Source organism: Amblyomma maculatum, unplaced genomic scaffold, assembly GCF_055883805.1.
Source record: "Amblyomma maculatum isolate TAMU_Amacu unplaced genomic scaffold, ASM5588380v1 scaffold_53, whole genome shotgun sequence".
Lineage (NCBI taxonomy): Eukaryota > Metazoa > Arthropoda > Arachnida > Ixodida > Ixodidae > Amblyomma > Amblyomma maculatum.
Genome location: NW_028146778.1, coordinates 61321 through 84157, shown reverse-complemented (window position 1 = coordinate 84157; position 22837 = coordinate 61321). Strand labels below are relative to the sequence as shown.

The window sequence follows — 22837 nt, the reverse complement described above, 5'->3', positions numbered from 1 at the left end:
TTAGCGTATATATTTATATTGAGAACTTGGAGGCAAATACTTTTTAGGGCTATGCCATTTTGTAGAATTTTAGTAACGCGTGTGTGTCCTGAGAGGCCATCGTCTTAAATTTCGTCCCAGTTCGTCTAATTGCGCACGCGAGACAGCGGCTCTTGGCGTGAAGCCCCTCCCACGTGTGACGCAGCTATTGTGTATGGCACTCTGCCTTGAAAAAGACCGGACCCTGATCGAAGGGTCGAAGTAAATCCACCGTCGTGTTTTTAAACTCTTGGTGATTCATTTTACGTTTATTTAATTTATTAATCAGATGTAATCAACTCTTCCATATATATATATATATATATATATATATATATATATATATATATATATATATATATATATATATATATATATATATATATATATATATATATATATATATGAAGGCAGTACACAATATGTTTAGTGGCTGCATATATATGCTGTAGATGAAAGGCAGTGCACATTATCTTTAGTGGCTGCATATATATATGCAGCCACTATACATAATTTGCGCTGCCTTCACATGTTTTGTGTCATCTACAGCATGATTTCACAATGCGTGCACTACTGATGAGGTTTTGACTTAGGCAAATATTGTCATAATAGATGAATGCTACGTATTGCGGCTGGTTCTATTCCATCATTTTTCTGTCCCCCATGTCCATGGTATGATCATGTTTATGGTATGGACATGGTCGATTGTAGAGTACCCTCCAGGTAATATATTGTAAATGTTCTCATCAGAAATTAATAAATACTAGGTTTAAACTGCCATTTCACTAGATCGTTATATATTTGAATGCAGAAATGTCATTTTATTACCCCCGCAGTTGTTTGGGGTGTAACTGTTCCATTTTATATCGTTTTGATTTTGTTTTTACATGGTTGCTTTCAATGGTGATCACTTTCTAGTTGTTTTTAATTGTTGCTAAGATGCTGTGTCTTTCATGTTACATGTGCTATGGGTGATTGCATCAATGCATACACATACAAAAAACAATCACCATTAAGAGTCATCACGACAGCCACGCGGATAGCCCAGACTAGGTGTATTTGGTGAGGTAGGATGAGCGTAGCTCTTTTATTTTAAAACCAATGAGGGCTCGCGAAATTTAAAAACAACCCGTAGAGCGCGCTCCATGCTCCTAAAATCACCCCAAATACAGCTCTCACAGACGTGAGTTTGTAACGGACTGCCGAAGTTGTTATGCTGCGATGACCAGAGTAGAACTTTGCGTTGCGTTCCTACTTGCTCGCAGATGACCGCCAGCGGCTAGCCGAAGGGCTGGAAAAGCATGCTATAAGCAGTCGTTCACTTTTATCTCAACCAGCAGAAAACTGAAAATTCCGGTGAGCTGCGTATAAGGGGCCAGTTTGGAAGCCAGCGTACCTGGCCTAAGAAGCTTGATGTGTGAAGCTAGCGTTGATGATTCTGATGGCACGGACAGCAGTGTCGTTGCTCAATACCAAGGTTCTCACGCTCCTAACTGCCTCTTGGGAGCCTGTTGCCTCCCGCGCTGCGCTCTGACGAATGAACGCGGTATATAAATAGACTTGCATGAGTATTTTCCACAAAACCATCTTTCTGCTTGCTTTCGCACTGGGCCTAGAAGGGCATGTTCACAATGTAACGAGACCGTTTGCGTTTAATGACACTCCAACAAGTTTGCTAATGAGAGACAGTTGTCATGTTTATCCCATTGCCTCACTTTGATGGTCCCACTTGACTGCTATATTGTTATTAGAAACCAGATATGACAAATGCACCTTCGTGGGGAACTCCGCAGTAGGGTTGCTCTGCAAACGAAGGCGTATTTTGTATCAAACTGCTATAGCATCGCCAGATAATCCACGGTAATTCTTGAGTAAACAATAAAGACCGTCGTCGGCTTTGAGAAAAAAATTGGCAGTGGCTTAGCTTGGTTAAGCCACCGCGACAAGCTTCATCATCAGACGCGAAAAGCTACGGCGATGCCATGGCTTACTTGTGGTTCCTTAGTTGTGGCTGACCTTGGTGTTCATGGTTGCACCTTATAGATATTTCATGGCTTATCATCACGGTGAAACATACACTACATCTGTACATCACCTAAGATTGAACTTTATTCCGATCGCAAATCATCATCACCATTACACGTCTGTATGGACATAAACACAGCCCGGTGAAAGCGCGAGGCACCGGCTAGAGGTCGACCGGCGGAGTCGCCGCTGCGGTTACGACGGCAGCGGCGGCTCCGACCACCTGCGCCTCTCCTATGACGTCACGTGGTTTGTGCATGCGCAGCTGTGACTTTTATTGCGAAAGCAATACTACGCCAACCGATCGTCGCTGTGTGCCGTGTCCGTGTCCATGACCGTGATCCACTGGCAGGAGCTGCCAACTTGACTCTCTCGTTTCACATGGGAAGGTTATGTCAGACTCAGCCTGCCAGGACCGTTGCATTCACATTACCCCTATAGGCTATACGAAGGTACATTCATACGGCTTGGTTAGAGCGGGGCTTTATATGTTTTTCTAACGACAGAGCACACGCCGGACTCGGAGTTGACAAGCCTAGTAAAGCTTTTCGCTTCAAAACTGAAAATGAACTGGTGACGTGGGCGTTTCTACTATGGTCGCCCGATCCGATTATCTGGTACTCTTCAAAACATTCCAACCATAATTATGGACAACCTCTTTATATTCTCTTACGCTTTTTAAAGCGGAAGAACCACATTTTGAAAATATAACGTTCTGTGATATTTCAAACTACCTGTAATGATCGTCCCTTTGCAGCTCAACACCTCCAAGTACAAGCGGCTAATGTGTACCTTTATAATGCACCGAACTGGGCAGCTAAATATGAAGATTTTTGGAACATACTCAACAGGAAATACGAAAGAAACCAGAAACGAATGCAGGTTAATATTTTGTTTACCAACAGAAAGAAACCAGTCCTGGCAATTGCAAAGCCTCCAAATTACGAGAAAGGTAAGAAATAATTATTGAAACATCACATTTCAAAATGTTTGTTGCATTGATGCGTCAATTAAATAATACATGTTTTGGTGGTGAAACGGCTTGATGATACAAAAAAATTGATCTCTCATCATTGGAGAGTAAAAGCAGGCTTATTACCTTAGGGTATGAGAAATTTTAGTAACACATCAATTTTCTGTGAAGCATTCGTAGCTCTTTTGGAGCGGTTTCCAGCCATCAACAGCACATATTTACTTTTCGGGTGCTCAGACTACACCCCGCAGTTGGTTACTGAATGACTGCGCTCTGTTTCTCTAATGTTACTTATGTAACAAATTCCTTGGGGACAAGACTAAGAATAAACGCTTGCACTGAAATGTTTCGTTGGACACGAAGTGAGTATTGTAATTTATTATGACACGTGGAACTTCAAATACCTTTGTCATCCTGAACATGCAAGCACCTTTTAGTGGGTGACGAAATGTTAATCAGTTTGCAGAAGTTTCACTCCGCGTGAAGTCCTGTAGCTGTCATGCCGTTGTGAAATGTTGGTCAGCCAAAGTAGCCTGAAATAAATAGGCGAAATGGCTGAAGGGTTAAATACTTTCACCCAGCTCTGTTTTAGTTTCCTTTATGGTCCAGGCTTCATTAAGGTTCGATGATAAACACGTTTCGCAGTTCAGCTAAAATATTCTGCGTTTGACATGAAATGTATGACGAAATACGCTCTTTACACGCAGAATTAGCATGTGCTCATCGCTCCTATGCAGCCAAAAATACCAATTTTTAAGAGCGAAGCTAAGAACATACTTTGGTTTGAAACTTCTTGAAGGAAAAAGTCAATTCTTGTGTGCAGAATTAACGTGTAGTGACGGCTTGTGCATAAACATCACCTTAACATGTTTTATACACCAAGTCGGACATATGTAAACTATCATCGCTGCTTAACTTCATATCCCGAGCGGCCAAAGCACAATTCTATCTATTAAATGTCTGATACCCATCAGACATTTAGTCAGATAATTACTCCTACCCACTATGCACTTTGTTGGGTATGCGGCTCACTTTTACTAGCTGCAAGATTAGTTGGCCGTCCTGCGACAAGAAGGCAACTGAGTTAGTTGATAAAAAAGCTGCAAACAATGTCCGACCTTCTTCTTCCTCGCAATTTTTAGTCTCCAAGTTTATATTCTCCCAACATGAGAATCAAAAAACCATTTGATTATCGGTTATTTTTTGCCCAATCGGCATTGCGCATTATATCAGGAATTGAAACGCTTAAAGGGCCCATGAAAAGCAAAGTGCTAAATTTATAAAACGCGCACGAGCAAGAGGTATCTCGTCAATCGTGTATGCAGCGTAAGCATTTTAAACTAGTGTAGGATGGGCGTTTATATGATGGTACTGTGACTGGGAATATCAATGCGAACGCTGTTCGCAGATAGTCAGGCCGCACATACACAGCAAGAGCAGTGACACCAACTGAAATGTTCGCCGCTGACGTATTTCCCTTCACAATTACCCTCGGGACGAAGAGAGCCATACTGGCGACTTGCTGCGTAATCAAGACGGCAGGGTCGTAATAGGACTTGAGGAACTGAACGTGAACAATGTTTCCTGCGCGCCGGTGTAGATCATGAGACGGCGTAAGAGGTTTCACCGCATAATGAACCAGAGAGGCGCGCTCCAGAACACGGTATCAGTCATGATATTTGGCAAGAAATTTCGATTACAGTACAGGAGTATTGGAGGGTGTCCGCAGCCAAACAAGAGCGCCAAATAGTAAGGTGTAGAGTGCAAGTTGTCATGGTGGGATTTAGGGCGGTACAGGGTGTTGCCGTGAGTGCGAGGGCAGTTTCTAGACAGTGTTTTGCATGTGGGTGGCTTGAGAAGCAGGGATATACTCGGATTTGTCAGGCTAATTTGTCGGTTCACGGGAGTATGGTGTCGAGTGTAGCAGACGAAGAGTGACGGCCGTAGAGGAGCAGAAAAGGAAAGAAGCCAGTAGTAGACTTTGTTGCAGTATTGTAAGTGTAAGTGACATGAATAACGACGAGGTTTCAATATGAGTGGTTGGAGGAGACGTACATGGAGAGCCTCTGGCCAAGGGTAAGGTTGAAGCGCTCATGGTAGGTGGAGGTCGTTTTATAGATATGTTGTACTTGGTGAGCAAGGCTTTTACAAAGTCGCCCAAAACAATGCGTCCTCTATCACTGAGCAGCTCTGGAGGTACGCCGTTGCGAAGAATCCATTGATGCGAAATGAAGGACACTACTTCTGACGGTGTGGCAGATGAAAACGCTATGGTCTCTGCATGCATCGTAAGATAATCAACAGCTACTATACCCCAGCAGTTGCCGGCTGCAGTGTGGGGACATATATGCCTACACGTTCAAAAGGGAGTGGTGGGCAGGATAATGGCAGAAATTTTCCAGTAGAACTTTGAAGAGATGGCCTGCGACGTTGCAGTTGAGGCATCAGCAAACGTATTTTAATACGAAGGTGTGCATGCCCCGCCAGTAGTACCGCAGCCGAAGACGACTGTTTGTCTTGAAGACACTCGCGTGACCTTATTGTAGGTCAGCGTGGAAATAGACAAAAATTTGAGAGCATAGCTATCAGGGAATAACGATCGACCACATGGTGCCATCTGCGCAGTAGTTGCGGCGGTAGAGGTTATCACGAATGGCGAAGTCGGAAGTAAGGCGGTGGAGAGCAAGCGATAGATAAGCACCGTAGGATTGGAGGAAGTGATTCATGGATATTTCCGCTGAACTGACGGCATGTCATTGGAGTTGTGTGATGGCGGGATATCGTCGGGAGAGGAAATGCTCGCGGCCTCAGTTGGAAGGGAAGAGCTGGATATGGTATCGGCCTCGTGATGCTGCGGCCGGATCTGTAAACAACGCGAACATCATGTTTCTGAAGGCAAGGAGCCCATCTTGGCAGCCTGCCGGAGGTCTTTTAATTAGGAAAGTGTGAGGGGGTCCGTCATTACCTAAAATGGCGGCCATAGAGGTAAGGGTAGAATTTATTGAGAGCCCAAGAATGGCTAAGCACGCTATTTGAGTAACTGAGAGTCTTTGTGAGCGTACGGCTAGTATAGTTGACCACGTATTCAGCATACCCTTATTTGTGCTGAGCGAGCATATCGAAGAGACCAGCATCCGTGGTGACCCGTGGGCCTCGGTAGGCGCTTTGAGGCCGAAATTACGCAGTATAGGTGGGGACGTAAGGTTGCGACGCAAAGTATTCAAGGCATTTCATTTTTTTTATTACCTTTAAGACCCCTAAAAAGGGGTGTTACATAAGGGGTCGCAAGTTGGCGACCGCAGCGAAATGTTGCAACTTCCGGTCATGTCAAGGAACAAAGATGGAAAGAAACTTTCTAAAAAAGTATGATAAAAGTGACAGCACAGTCCGAGAGCGATACTTGTAAGTCACTTTGGATAGATGGAAGTCACTTTGGGAAAGGCTGCTACAGCACGAGGTTTGGCAGGGTCTGGAGACACACCTACTTTGAAGACAGCGTAGCCATGAATGGTGAGCTGCCGGGCACCAAACAGTTTTCAAATTCTGCTGCTGTCCGGCATCGGAGAGGCCGGTCAAAACGTGCTTCAGACAATAGAGATGGTGTCAAATTCGTGAGAGAAAACGACGATGACGTCGAGGTAGTGTAGGCACGCCTTCTACTTTAGGCCATGTAAATAGTGCCCATCATCCGCTCAAATGTTGCAGGCCAATTGCAAAGACCAAACGGCATATCTGGGAATTTGTACAAGCCGTCGGGAGTTACAAAGGTGGTTTGGGGCAATTAGCCGTTTCCGGGGTGACCTGCTAGTGCCTGAAACGTAAACTGATGGAAGACGATTTCAGCGCGATGCAAACAGTCGAGAGCATTGCCATTGCGTGGGATAGGGTAGACCTACTTCCACGCAATCCCATTCAGGCTGCGATAGTAAATAAAGGAGTGGATAGAGCCATCCTTTTTTGTAAGCACTACAGGAGATGCTCAAAGGCTACTATAGGGCTGAATCACGCTGTTCTGGCGAATTCGGTCGACTTGCTCTTCAAAAGCTTGGCGTTCGGTTGCAGGCACACGATAAGGGCGCTGTCGCAGTTGTGCGTAGGTCAGGCCGGGACGCTCAACGGCACTTCCACCCCGCCTGATTCGCCGCACTTCTTACACACGGGAGCGAAAGCAAAAAAATGTTACGAGGACTTCTCCCTCGCGCTTAATTTGTTCCATCGCAATGACGGCGCCGCCGACTGCGCTGCATGGCTGCGCCCTCGAGCGAACCGCTGCAGCAGTTACGACTCCGCTCGTTTTAAATTTGAAGATAGGTCTGCGTCGGTCACCTGTGTGGGAATTCTCTGCGTGTTGGCCTAACGGCGAAAGTCGCCATTATTCTTCGCTGCTTTTGTACGCTGTGTATCTCATTCTTGCTGGCTCTCCGCCCCTTCTTGAGACGAGAGACTTGTCTGCGTACAGCTTGTCTGGACCCATCTCTTCAGCTAATTGTGCTGACCATTACAGTCGGCGACAGACGCTGTGGTTTTGTGTTGAACCTATTATCTTCAGGTGTTGTGGAGAGGCGTGAGTGCGTTTCAAAGACGACGGTTCTTCCAGGAAAGGCAGTGTAAATTTTTAATTATGTATTTTGGTTATGTGTATCACAGTGACATGTGATTACTTGCATTAAATACCAGGCACTAGGTATACAAGAACGAATGCATTTACTCTATAATATGAGTATAATTTATTTGATTTTATATAAACTGTGCATATGCTGACACAAGCAGTGCCGGCAAACGAACTTCTTTTGTATTGATTAAGAAAGCAGACGGGATTACAATGTTACCGAATAAAACTACTCTAAGCTTTTGACCATGTAAAACGCGTGTGCGTGGGAGTGATACTCCGTCGCCTTTTTCCATTCTCTATTTCACGTGCAGTTAGTAAAAGAAGGGAAAGGATATCTGTTCTCTGTGTAATTTCTTACCGCAGTCGGGTACGTACGCTTGCTCGCGAGCACCTGCACCCTCAATAGCGCTATGCCTGTGGTTTTTCTTTCCATCATACGGTTCATGCCGTCAGCCGGTCGCGCCGCAGCCGGAGCGGTAAGATGCGGTAGAAAATCCGCAGCTCGAGTGTTCTCCGAAGCGAGAGTGCATGCGAGTGCGTGACCCACGCTGCTTGAAGCAACCTACCGACGCCTTCTTCTGAGCGCGGCTTTTTTGCACAGCTCCGCTGCACGGCCTCTCCTGTTAAGTCATTTTTTCGCGCCCCCGCCCGCTACGATGGGTTGTTTTGCGCTAGCGTCTATAATTCATGGTCGCTGAGAGGTATGACTGACAGTAGGTGTTTGACCCTTAGAACTGTGATGATAATCAAAGGCGAAACGAAAGTGTTGTAGTAAGTTGAAAAGTTGTGTGCGCTGCGCTTGAGGAAGACGGCGTCAATGAAACGGAGAAACAGGCTTGTATAGCAGGGAACGGGCGCAGATGAAGGAGGCTGAGCGTATTCACGGCACATAGCGGCGATCGTCAGGCTTCTCAGGGATCAGAAGATGCGATTGGCTGGATACTCCCGAAGCATTCGCCATGGCGCAGAGCAGTATGAGAGTTAAAGGGGTGAGAGACCCATAACATTGAAAGGCCAGCGGAAATAGGGAGCACAGCGTAGGGTAACGAAAAGAAACCTGTGTCGCAGGAAAGTAAGGGCTGGTATGATGAGAACAGTGTCATGGCTAACAGAGTCCCAACCGACACGAACAAGCACAGAAGAGCAGAAAGATAGCCTATATCTTCGGCGATGAGGGATTTAGCGCAGGAATTCGACGGAGCTGCGTCTGTTTAGGTATCGGGCAAAGTCGAGAACCCGATGTCAGCGCGAGCACACTCGATGCTAGCAGCGTGACGTGACAGGAAATCCCAACCAGAGATGACCGCATTTAAGCAAGAAGGCAGCATTAAAAAACTGGATTGTATACATTGGGTCCTGGATCATGACTCGAGCGGTGCATGCTACTAACGGCGTAATGTGCTGAGCGGTGGCCGTGCGCAGAGAGTCCTGAAGCTGGCGTCAGGCAGGTCCCTTGAACCGCCCCTCTCGCATTCTCCGACGAAGATCGACGAGATTTGACATTTCCTGATTATTGTGCATTTATTTACAAATTGCGCGCACTCTCACACGTATCACTCAGAGCGCGGCCTCTCCGCACGACACTCCAGTTGAGTCTCTTCTGTCGTCTCTGCTCGTCCCTGCGTCCACCGTGGCCCCTCCGACCCCTATTTCCCCTCGAAAGTCCTCCTCGCCTGGTTCACGGCTGTCTTCGCGTAGTTCCAAGCTTCCAAATCCTAGGAGGTTCGAACACTTTCCAGAAGCCGGTGGCCGCTGCAGACACCCGCTCTCAGCCGCGGGCAGCGGCCAGCTTAGATGACAAGGGCAGTGCGCCCTGCGGGAGCCCATAAATGTTTCCTCCTTGCCGCCCTCCCGGCGCTGGTTCTGTTCCCACCGCCGCTTCGCTGCTCCGGTTTCGGGAATGGTTTTAGTCCGCCAACGCTCCGTGGGACGCACGGCGTACACGGTAGTAGAAATAGCCTCGACTGAAAATTCTGTATCGTTGGCAAATGAATGTGAAGGTCTTTGGAGGTTGGATGGGGACGCAGCTCAGGCCTCAGGAACTGTGGCACATAGTTTTCCTTTTCATTATTGTGGCGACGTCGCATTGGGGAGATGGAGTGAAGTAGCGGCGAAGGGGATCGACGGCTCGAAAGGGCGGAGCGTTCTTGAGAGAAAGGACGGCTTGGTGTGTGGTTGTCACATGCGGACTATTCAGGAGATGGAGGCGAGTAAGTGGACGTTTGTGCAGGTTGTGCTGGCACTGAGTAATAGCGACGGCAATAGCTGAAAATATGAATAAGCAGTAATCAAACGTAGCGCCATGTTTTGTTAGCTCGCGAAGCCGGTCGCCGATATAATAATGCCGGCACTTGTACAGGCACTAGCATCGCAAGGTAGGTAGACGGTCGAGGTGTTGTGATAATGTACGTGTAAGGATGCGGAACGACGATAGTTCTTGGGGCGACGTCGGCGTACGTCAGCGGAGTGTGACTGCCTCAGCAACCTGCTCTTGAATGTTTCGAGAGAGATCAGAGCCAAATACGGTGGCTGTTCTTGGGGGTCAGGGAACAGTGAGAGCTGAAGTGCCAACTCTTCAAGAACAAAATATTTAATCTGCCGTAGCAAGGAGGAGCTGTCGGTGGCAGGCGTCAGTCTGGCAACCAATTCCAGTTGCCTTTGGGGCTGACAGGTCAGCGCCCTTTGCGTACACAGCTCCTCTATGCTCCGGAAGAGCGTGAACACTTCGCCAAAGGTGCATAAGTCACGCGCCAGCGACATATGATAAGCGCCATCGTCTGTAGCTTTCAAGATGTGTCTGATCCTGTCAGCTTCTGTAATGTTCGGTTTCACCCAGTTGCATATGATGATGACATCTTCTATGTAGCCCGTATAGCTTTCAGCCCATCTGCTGCAACAGCTCACACAAGTGCTGTTCTGTACGACGTGTTCTGATTTTGAACTGCCAAACACTTCTTAGAAAGTCATTTTGAAGGTGGCCGAACTTTGGATGTCCCCACGTGGTTCCGGTACCACAAGTTAACCACGCCGGTAAGATATAATATAACGTTCAGCTTTGTATCGTTGTCCCACTTGTTGCAAAGGCTCACCCGTTCGAAGGAGCTGATGCAGTCTTCTACGTCAGGGGCGGTCCCACAGAAGATAGCTAAGTTCCACTGGCGAAGGGAGCCGGTAAATATAACAGCCTGGCCCACCTGCACGGCTTCATAACTAACGGCCTCAGGCATCATCCGTGTAAAAATAGTGCGGCTGCGGAGCTCCATAATCGATGTTCTTAGCCAGCGACTCCACCCAATGTAGTATGCGAGTTTATTTGATGATACTGGGAAAGGGAAGATCAGCAGCGAACACAGCTCGTAAACAGTCAGGTCGAACATTCACAGCGATAGTAGCACCACTTACTGAAATGTCGTTGTTGTTGGTGATGATGATGATGATGACCTCAGACAAAATGGCACATACTCGCGGTGGAGGATTGGCCAGGGTGCATTGTAGATTGTAAATATATATGTTCAAGGACTTGAGTATTCAGATAAATATGGATGTTTAACTAGAACTTGGAAAAAATAAAAAGGAAAAGAAAAGGTAATTAAATCGTACCTAGCATAGGAATATACCTGTTGAAATTATAATCATGAATATAATCGTTCACTGGTTTTAAGGCATATCCCTTGACGCTTGCCCCGAAGGAGAGGAGAACTGGAATGGTTAGTGGAAGGCCTAATCTCGAAAGGGGAGTTGCTAAGCAAATTTTGCTGAGAGATGCGAACCTCCGGCAGAAGAGAAAAAATGATCTATGGATTCAATTTCTTTGCAAGACTCACAAAGGTTAGTAGCGGATAGCCCCGAACGACATAAACACAGATTTAGTTTCGGTATTCTGCAGCGCAAGGAAGTCATAGACACTTCACATAGCCTTGAAACACACATGCGGCCACGCCAAGGCCATCTGAAGTGTTGGTAATCTGGTGAAGAAAGGAGAGGCTCGTTGCTGAGGTTATGGAGACGTTGGAAATAATTTTGAAATCGTGCTTAAGTTAAGTATACGATATTAGGTATGAATGGAACAAGAGGTCCAGTAAGCGTTGATTTTGCTAACAAATCTGCTCTTTCATTATATGTATTACCACAGTGGCCAGGGACCCATTGAAAAAAATCTGAAATGTGAGGAGGAAGAAAAAAATAAAGAGAACGGCAAAGCCGAGTGTCCTTCAAATTTTCAAGCGATGACAGCACGGATAGGCTGTCAGAAAGCCAAATGACCTTAGAAATATTACACTGGGATTTTAGTCAAGGCCAGTTTAATGGCCAGAAACTCAGCAGCGAAAATTGGTGTGTAGTCTGGGACCCGAAATGAATAAATCCAGTCAAGAGCCTGGGAGTATATGCCAATAGCAGCTTTTTCATCCTGCTGAGACGCATCTGTAAAAATGGCAATAGGGCTCGGAAAATTGTCTAGGTAATCCTCTATGAGGGCATTTATTACATTGGCAGACAAATGCTTAGCATTCTCTGGGAGGGTGTCATCAAATGAGATTATGGTATCAGGCCGCCTGTGGTTAACTTGTACTAAAGAGGTACTGATACTGAAAGTTTCGACAGCAGGGAATTAGTAAACACAACCTGAGGGAGCTTATACCAAGGCCAAATATTATTCAAGAAGTATGATGGGATCGAAGTAAAAATGGGGTTAGCCACTCCAGGAACTGGCCCCAAAAACCTTAAATAGGATCGCACAGTTAGAAGCTGGAACCGCGAATTTAGATTAGGTATCCGAGCTTCCAAGTATAGCAATACATTGGCCACTGATTTGGGCAGACCTAAACAAAGGCGCAGAGATTGTCGTTTCAAAACAAAGAGGGGCTCAAGCTGGTACATTGGGCACCCAGAAAAGAAAATGGAGCCAAATTCAAGTATTGGTCGTACGTAGGTTTTATAAAGTAAGAGCAGAGTGTCCCGACGCATACCATATTTCTTATTGTTGATTGTTATCAACCGGCTAAGGGCACGTTCACCTTTAGGAACAAGGGTTTTTATTTAAGCCCTCCAGTCTAACGGTGGGTCGGATAATACACCCAAATATTTACCAGAATCAACCTGCGGTATTAGGACAGAATGATAAGACAAGTAAATGTTAACGAGGGTTGTCTGTGGGAATACTAGGACGGCACATTTGTTGACCTTTAAAGTTAGCCTTAAACTGTCCAGCCAAACCTCCAGGGCATTTAGATAATCTTGCAACAAATGATATAGGTTGTGAATATTTGTGGCAGAAGCAAAAAAATCTATATCGTCTGCATACACATAAACTTTGACGGCCTGGTGAATAGGAATGTCACGCATTAGTAGATTGAACAATACCGGCAGCAGGACTGCTCCTTGGGATACACCTCTTGACCGGGTGTAAGTGTCGGAATTTAATGCATTCTTTGTGCAGAAGAATGATCTTTTCTTTAAAAATTCCCGAATCCACGAAAAGATGTATAATGGAGCACGTAGACCAGCTAGCATATGAAGCAAACTGCTGTATTCTAAGCTGTCGTACGCTTTGGAAATATCTAAAGTAACTAGAGCTGAAACCTCGTTTTTCCTCATGCCAACCGTAATACGACTCTCCAAGTCTACGTGTGCGTTTCGAATCGAGCAGTCCTGTCGGAATCTAATCAGAGCCTCGCTAAAGCCTTGGAAGGAGAGATCATGATCCATGAGACGAGAGCAGACTTTCCGCTCTATAAGCTTAACTAAATTTGAAGTGAAAGCAATCGGCCGAATGTTGTTGACATCAAACCCTTCCCCTGGTCTTTCAGTAGTAAAATTATTTTCGATGTTTTCCAAGCTTGTGGAATCCAAGCTTTTTCCAAGGACCAATTCACAATCTGCAATAGGTCCGAGGCAAAATCGTTAAATAGTATTTTCAGCATGGAAACAGATATGCTGTCAACTCCAGGGGCAGCCGATTGCAGGCAATTAACTGCAGCCATTAATTCAGATATAGTTACCTCCGTGAAGTTTATACCAAACTGCAATCGGGCTGAAGAAAAGGTAGTGCAAACTTGAAAGCGCGCCACAAGGCCTCGCGAAATTGATTCCAATTTTATCTAATTCATCTTTTTTAGACAAAACAGTGGACTGGGTGGTATAAAAGGAGAGGGCACAACTTCTGTATGTTCCATGTATCGATAGAGAGACTTCCGGTTGACTTTGTTAGACAAATAGGTGTTCAGATTCGCATTATATTCCTCCTTAGCCTCGGACATTGTTCGTTTAAACGAAGCTGCAAAGAATTTGTAATTAATCCAGCTGTTTGGGCACAGAATATTGGATAGGCGCTTCCATGCGGCCTTTCTCTGACGATAGGCTTTTTGAAATTCTTCATTCCACCAGCTCGAAGGAGTCTTGTTTTTATTGGCAGACTGAACAGTAAACTCTAATCGCAGAGTTGTGTCTAAAACTGAAGACAATACTTCAGGGCCGCGATTCGATATATCAGAAGGGGCAGATGACCTGGAGGCCTCTCCTAGACATTTCTTGAACAGGGTGATGTTGAAAAATTTACACGATGTACCAGTTGACCTAATCGGTTTTCATGCAATGTTGGAAGTGGTAGACGTACCCAATTCAGCAGTAGACCACGATGATACTCCAATACCATTTGTAGCTAATGTTAAATCAATAGCTGAATGAGAATTGGGTCTCATATAAGTATAGGCGCGATTATTAAAACATTCAACATCATTTCTAGACAACCAAGACGAAAGTAACTGCCCACTATAGTCTGTTCTGAAACCCATATGACATGATGGGAATTGAAGTCCCCAGCCAAAACTACATTTGAATTAATTGTCAGCAAAGCTTCTAAACAATCTGTCCCACGGACGCCTGTGGGAAAGTAGATGTTTGCAATTATGACCGGGACACACTGCGGGACAATTAACTCAACGGCAAGTATCTCACAATGAGGCCCAATGAATTCGTGAACCACTTTAGCACGATGAACTAGATTTGTTGAAATCAAAGTTAACAAGCCTCCGCCTCTGCCGTGTGGGCGATCAGCTCTAAAAACACGGTAATTTTTACTTTGAAAGGACGATTATGAGAGAGCCAAGTTTCTTGCAGTAAGATAATATCAGGTGTAATTTTAGTAATAAGGTGCTGTAGGTCTTCGAAATAAGATAAGATAGAGCGACAATTCCACTGCAGTACAGAGATTACCGCCATGATTATTGCTTTAAAAATGAGGCAGCTACAGCCTCTTTTGACACATCCGTTTTCTTCGCAATTCTCTGAGTACCTTTCTTAGATTTGACATGCGGATGGTCTGATTTATTAGGAGAAGAGGAAGCACGACGCTTCTGAGATGGGCAGGCCATCTCAACATCTGACCGATATGCGGTAGAAATAGGGATTGAGTCAGTATCGTTTGCTTCCACAAGGGTGGACGCAGAAGAGGAGGTAGGTGGAATGTTATCTAATGTTTTATAGGAAATTGAGCAGGTAGACGGGGTTAGAGTATCTAAGGACGACAATGCACGCTTTGGCACTGTGCCCAAAATGCCAGCAATGTTTACATTGCAATGACCGTTGATGCAAAGAGTCAACACGGTATATAATTGGCCAAACTTTAATTTCACCTGGGCAAGAGGACCCTGCAAATGTGCCAACTACTGACTCCGTTGATACGCGTGAGCCTCCAGTCTGTCTGCTACAACGGTAGACTGACATGATATCAACATCGGCCTCATGAAGGTCCTCAAGAATCTCTACTGGCGTAGCGGAGGAATCAAACCCGCGGATAATTCCCTTCACGCATGCAAGCTGTTGTGGAATAAATGCCTTCACAGGCAATGAGGCAAATTAAGTGCAATGCAGTAAGTCAGCAACGCAGTGCAAATCATCAGATTTGCATAATAAACCTCCGAAATCTGCAGGTATAGGCTGGTTGCATCTTTCAGTTGATATTGGATTAGAAGAGGATTTTTTATTTTAATTAATCCATCTCCAACAGGAATAAGTCCCACAGGGATATGTTTGGCACCATTAGCAGAAAAGCATTTTAGAGCTAGGTAATCTGCCGGCAAACTGGCGAACCAGTTTACCGGACCTGAGCCCAGGAAAGACAATGTCATGGCCGTAGCCCTAGCTAGGCATGGAACGTAAACCATAAAGGGGAAACCTGGCAAAATCCCCCACTCTCGGAACGGCCTTATCAGTTCACAATCAGAAGAGTCCAAGACAGGCAGAGGACCAAGCCGCAGTGGGTCAGGCAAGATGAAAACAGTCGCAGAATCGCAGAGCGGAGAAGAGCCGCCTTCTTCTGCAGTCTGAGTGGCCCCTTCATGTCCTCCAAATACTTCTTTCTCTTTGCACTAGGTTGATTATCACCAAATATATAGGCTATTGAAACCGTTGTAAATCCCCTTCCACTTTAAAACACTCAGCCGACACCAGCGCACAAAAAAAACCTGTTATAGGGAACTAATATAAGGGCAATGGGCTGAGAGAAAGCCCAGCGAGAAGGAAAGAGAAAGAGCCAGCGAGAAGCGAAATCTTGGGCCGCCGCACGGCGGCGCTGCTGCGCGCTTCACTTAGCACTGGCAGCCCCTCGTCTGGGCTGCTACGGATCGACCGGCCTTCTTGTTTAGGGAGCGCGGTCTCCCTTAGAGTAAATTGGCTGTTAGAGACTCATAAGGGGCGCCATTGATAGGATAAGAGACGTTCCGGAATGGGTGGATTACCTGAAGCGATAAGATTACCCATCGGGTCCCAATTGTAGTAGCCGCATGGTTACGGCTGGCGGCGGCACAGGAAACTCCAATCACACACGCAGTTCTCACATCACACTGCAATCGAGTTAAATCTCTAAAGCTGCTTGCAGTAATGGCACCCTGACGGCGGTGAGAAAAGAGGGGGTCAGATTTTCCCGGACGCATGGGTTCTACGGGTCTCGTTATTGTAACACATAACACAATGGGCCAATTATCTGATATTCGAGCGACAAAGAGCACCTCTAATCACAGCAATAAATTAGGTATATAATTATTAACAGCTAGCGTTGTTTTCAACAAGATCGCTATGGGCATGTGCGAAACGCGTTTTCTCGTTTACTTCTCGGGCCGTTTGTTCTTTCATGTCTGCTGCGCTCTACATCGCTTGAGTATACGGCCAAGAAGGCTCCGCATATGGAAACGCAACTTGCACCATGCGGAAAATTGCGCGCAACCTCCCTAATGGAAAAAACACGGGCCAAATCCTGAACTCGATTCGATTTCTTGGCTACACTATTGCTCTTCTTGCTCAAGGTTAAAAAGTTGAAGCTGAAACTTCTCCCGTTAATTTTGGACCTGGAAGCTCTCAGTACTTATCTAGGCTGAACAGAATATTCAGAACCTTAATTAGTACTTGGGAGGCTATGTGGCCAGAAAACGCTCCCCTTAAAAGGCATTCAACTTGTACTTCAAAATGAAGTAGCAGCACACCAATTCTTATCCAAGTATACAAAAACTGCGACTTGGACGCGCTGTTATGTCAATAAAATTTCTACTGCTTAATTGCTGCGCTAGTTTTAGCATTTGTGAACTCCATATGACAACTGCATATCTCCGAAGTGAAAAGGATTTTGAGGCGAAAATTTATACTTTCCGACACAAAGAAGAATCAGGATAAAGATGGCCGTCTGCTTGGTTATGGAGGCGCGCCTCCACATTAAGAACGGAACAGCAAACATTGCTCAACCCGACAGAGAGCAAGACTTGTTGAGTCAATCCCCACTATAGTCTTTTCAAGGAACACAAATATTGCGTTTGTACAGAAATATTTTTGAATCACTGCAAATAAAACGATTTTGTGTTTCGAATGCATTGAGACTATTCACGTGCCTATGCGAGCCAGGTGCAGCATGAGCTTATTTGAAATGCCTCTACACCCCACTTGAAACGTTTTGGGTTTGACAAGTGGACAAAACCTGTTTCATTTCTTGCATAAATATTTTGCGTATGACTGTACACCGGAGAGGCGGAATGGAATGTCTTGAAGGGCATCCCTGTCAGATGGCCATGCTACTTGCCGAGCTCCTACGAGCAAGCGCACGCGGCCCAGGTGAAAGCAGCGGCAGCGCCTTCTGCCGGCAGCGGCGCAAACGGCCTCAGCGCGCAACCTTCTATCCACCCAGTACCCCCAACCTAGTTCACTGTACCCCCCTCCCGCCTGCGTAAAATGAGAGCGTGCAATTGAAGAACAGATGCGCCTAGCAGCACCTCAGGTGTCATTGGGATGGCTTGCATAGGTAGATGTGTCGGCGCAATCGGTTGCGAGCGGTGGCCATGAGCACGTTTTAAAAATTATTTTCAAACTATCTGCTCCACGCAGTTTTCATATTTGGCCTGAATCGTTACGAAGCCCACCTCTACTTATGCCTTCGAATTTTATAGCAAGTAAGATTTCAGGGGCCTTTTAACTAGACAAAACAAGATAGCACTGGTTTTGGGGTTTTTGTGCCTCGTGTCTAGCTGAAGGCTTCCTCTTTTGCGATGCGAAGTAATATGTTGCGTGTTCAGGTTAGGCCCGTTTCAATTTCTATTTACTTTGTTTAGGGGCCTCCATTTTTTGATCTACAGCATCCTTTGCTTAGTCCTTGTCCGCGCACTACAAGAATGCGGAGTGTGTTGAGGTTGGTACAGACTGCATTCATTCATAGCCATCTTCGCAACGACAGCGATATTAAATATTTATGTAAAACGGGTATGTAGGGGAGCACCCATCGGTTTAACACTACCACCATCCATAGTTAAAGCTCGAAAGACAAGACAAGACAGGATGATCGAACGCAGAGCTGTGGTCTGTCCTCCTCTCGTGTCCTGTGCATCGCGCTCTAACTATGCACGATCGTCACTGATTTCCCCAACAAATTGATTTCTAAAAATTTCAAATAAATTGGGTATGTTAGCGCATTAGTATTTCTCAGGTAATGGACGTCAGCCTTATTCTATAAAATTTGACAGTTGTTTAAAACTATGCAAATAATATTTGAGCCGAAACGAAATTATTCAACTCCAGAAATTCGTACATGACGTCAGTTATGAAAAATGAAAGGTGTTGCAGCTCACAGCATCAAAAATTCCTATGCAAATTACATTAACCTATTGTATTGCATAGTAAAGATTAACAAGAAGCAACCAAAATGAATTCCATGTTTTTTGAACAACATAGTTTAGCAAAGAAGTACAATTACAGAGGAGCATACTCTTTTATGGCACAGACACGCATAATAGAGAGCCAGCAATCCGCATGCACTAGCTTCTCCATGATCATGTCCAAATTCGCTCCATAGACTACAATGCAATAAAAAAGGAAGCCTCTCCACCACACGTGCTCTATACAAAGCGTACTATCCTTAGTTCTCTAAAATGTGACAGTTCTTTACAACATTGTTAATATTTTGTTAGCGTAGACTAATAATTTTGCTTCTTCGCCTTCTCCAGACGTTTACACGGAGGAGCTGAGGAGCCAAATGAACGACAGCATTGTCGTTCAGTCATGGAAAAATGGCGCAGGGGGAGCACAGGACATGTTCTGTACAAAGAAATACAATGTGAACGATGTCAGTGTTATACGCGTGAGTAGCAAGAGTGAAAGGGCTGAGTTCTCCAGTAAAGAAGACCACAGCAAGTGGTACGTCACCCGGCATAAAGGAATTTTCTGCTTTTCCTCGCTCAACCGAATGGTGAGTACGTCGTCTAAAGACACTCGTGGCAAGTAGGTTATACGAATAATCTTCATTTTAGTACTTCTTATGCAAAGCACAACAAAACAACGTGCGGGAGGCTTTTTCTGCGCCTCTAGAATAGAGCCCTATAGCGATACCGTGTTCCATTCGCTGTGCTTACCCAACAGTTGCACACTGTGACTTTTGGCAAGTACAGTTTTTATACCTTGCCTAAGTTAGTGTATTTACTCTCTCTACGACGTATGTTACTCACTCGTTTACAACGAACATGGTATAAAAGAAGCGCCCCAATACTGAAGATTCATGCCGCGTCATCCGTCTACGACCTAGCTTAAATATCATCCTATCTAGCTCTCAGCTTACCGTTTCTTGCTGTTGCAGCGTATGGCATCTAGTTCTGTGCTCGTCGTTAAGTATCTTGCTCGTGCTCTTGGCTCACTACCTCCGCATCCGTTGTCGTGCAGTCTTAGCCCGCCGTCCTAAAGTCCTATTTTTTCGATTCATTTCAAACTGTTTTGTCACAAGTTCAGCATCATCGCGGCGCTGTAGTCCCACGGCCCCAGCATGCTAATCATTTCTCCATTCTTTAACACTGCTTTGCGTGGCCTCATTCGCATTATAATAGAAGCTGACTTGTTTTCAAACAGTACCGGCCAAGGAGAAAGCCTCTACAGATCACTCGGCACCGATAGATGGCACCACATCCACCACACCTACGTAAAGGCCGAAACCTGATAACAAAGTGTTGAAACCCTCTCTACGCTATAATGTCTAGCCGCTTCTACGAGTGCTCGAGTCTCACCTCTTTTCACAATGCCAGGAGCACAGTTGTTTGCTTATTACTATTGCGGCCGTTTTCTGGCAGCCACTTCAGCATAACTTCTTTTCCGGACTTCGACCTTCCTTCCCTCATGGCGCGTTATGGTGTCGTCAAAGCAGTTGTACGGGGCTTCACCTAGTCTTAAAGACTACATTCATTTTCCTGTGCGGCGTCTATCGGCGCCGACGCGGCCGGTACGCTGTAGTTAAAGTCAAATGATGACGCCTAGCATTATACTATTCATGCCTCTAGTGTTCATTACATTTAGTTCTCAGTTCGCATATTGGGTTGCGCAGCTACTGATGAATTCTTTTCGCATTCCTGCTCAAACGTATTGTAATCTAAGGTGCTAAGATTATACAGGGCGCTGACACAATTCGTTTTCCATGGCTTCTAACTAATCTTCCTTTAAATGAAGACAAATCAGCTGATAACACGGGGCGAAAGATAGAAAACGAAGCACAACGTGCTGCAAATGTTTTCTAAATTTCGTCCCGTGTTATGTGCTGCTTACCTTTCTTTAAATGGTGCGCCAGCTTGGCCGAGCTTCCCCATTCCCTTATCTCTATATATTGGAAACGCTGAACCTATCTTTCTTTCAATTTCAGCAATCCCAGATGAAACGAGGAGGTGAAATCACGTGTCTCGTCGACTCGGGGTTAGCCAGCCTCTTTAGGAACAGCATCGCCCTAAGAAGCAGATGCAAAAACGACCGAGAATAACGGCGTCTGACCCGACCAACACTGGCTGGTAAAAAACGGGCCAAGTTCGTTCATGCTGATTGTGAAAGATTTAAACCCCCCATTAAGGGGCAATGTAAATGCAATACAATGTGGACTGCGTCGCTAAAAAACGCCTGTATTTTCAAATATAAAGATCAAAATAAAAGAATTTCTCTCCTCAAGCTACTAATAAAGCAAAAAGTATGCATTTATGTTCTATAAAGTCTCTGAAAAGTATTCTGACTTCACAGATTATTTTACAGTAAAAACAAACTATTAATCAAACTCCAGTGATAATCCTATACATCGGAATCATTATCTCGAGCAAATGAAATTAACATTGTCGAGCACATCTTATAACTAGAAGCTGGTGCATCAAAATCTCTTGGTCTCATGCAGAAATTGCTGCACCTGGCTTTCCTTCTGTTCCGAAATTACTATTTCAAACTTCACTCGAACCTGGCTTGAACACGCCACTGCTATGTGAAAACCTCTTCAAGTGTACTTAATATTTTAGTAGCTGTTCAAAGCTTAGAAGCCGCATTCCCTTATCGGGTTGTGGCACACAACAATCACCAGGATTAAGTCCATGCTTAATATTCAACCACAAAAACACTAACGAAATTTCGTACCACTCATTCAAAAAAAAAAAGAAATGTTGCAGCTTTCGTCAACTTTGTGACACATTATTGCTTGCTCTCTTCAGAACATCATTCCGACTCTTCTTCTCTTCCAGGTTTTACCATGAGTACGGATAAATAATAGACTTTAATAGAAAACTGCCACCTTTTGATATTCACAAATATAGGGCTATGGATACTGCTTGCACTAGAGCGCTTAACAGAAATACATATATATGAGTATATGTACACTTCTTATTACTGAATGGTCAAGCAATGCAATATATGTTCAAACCGTTTCAGCTATGATGACACCTAAATGTGCACGGGGACCATGCGCTGCTTTTAATCCACTATGTGCTTCCAAATATTTATACATCTATTTATAAGAGGATTGCGAACACTTCATATCATATTAAATTAGCATGAATTGAGCAAAGTTCAATATGTAGCATATTTTCTTGGCAAATGGCCAGGGTCATATTCCTATCTCACTTTCGACATCTGTCAAAAAAGGCTTTTCAGGGGCCATTCATCACTAATATAGCTCCTCATTTATAAAGGCATATAATACAAATTCAGCAAACTATTTACATAGCCTACCAGACCAGTGTAGAGGCTCTGAAGCAGTTTTTACTTTAAAATTTCAAACGAAACTCTCTTGCTTTGAGCATCGCGCATTCTTCGCCCCGGTAAATGTAGGTCACTACTCGGAAAGCAACGACAAAACTCATGACTGATACTCTGACTATTACATCAAAGCAGGAACATAGCATGAGTGCAAAAGCGCCAAACTACGTCAAAATTAAGAAAAATAATTGCTACTAGATCCCATGCAGAATGTATCGATTGCACATGATCTGCACAGACAGCTTTAGGCCACCAGGTAGTAACATTGCGCCAAAGCTTAGGAGTACTACAGTGACAAAAATATTTTTTCTATGAAAGCAATTCTACATTGATACAAGTATATGCAACCGAATTCATAAATGTGCGGCTATTCAGAGCCTTATAAGAGAGAGAGAGTGTGTGTAAACGTTAATTGGTTAACTGAATTGCGTGGGTGATTTCCTCAGTCCAGGACACCACTTGCTGTTCAGAGAGACCCGTGTGGGCTAGCTCTGCCTCCCACTTTGCTTGGCTGAGTGCTTGAGCTTTATATTTCTCCAATTGCTCTTTGCAGTTCCATATCATGTGCAGGATGTCCTAGACTTCACTGAATGCAGCGCATGTGTTATTGTTTCATTTTTCGGGCCAGCGTTTGTGGTACTTTGATAGGTTTGGGAATATCCTAGCCAGTATGTTCTTCCAGGGTACTGTCTCCT

At 44.9% G+C, this 22837-nt stretch overlaps 1 protein-coding gene across 1 annotated transcript in view; it reads left to right on the top strand.

Moving 5' to 3' along the window:
- LOC146170762 (cell-death-related nuclease 7-like) overlaps positions 1 to 21104 on the top strand; it is a 74456-nt gene extending 53352 nt beyond the window's left edge. Inside the window, exons 5-7 of the mRNA XM_084586795.1 lie at positions 2801 to 2995; positions 19106 to 19347; positions 20779 to 21104. Coding sequence (XP_084442921.1) covers positions 2801 to 2995; positions 19106 to 19347; positions 20779 to 20892 — 551 coding nt within the window. The 3' untranslated portion in view covers positions 20893 to 21104. The remainder of the gene's footprint in view (positions 1 to 2800; positions 2996 to 19105; positions 19348 to 20778) is intronic.
- The last annotated feature ends 1733 nt before the right edge of the window (positions 21105 to 22837 follow it).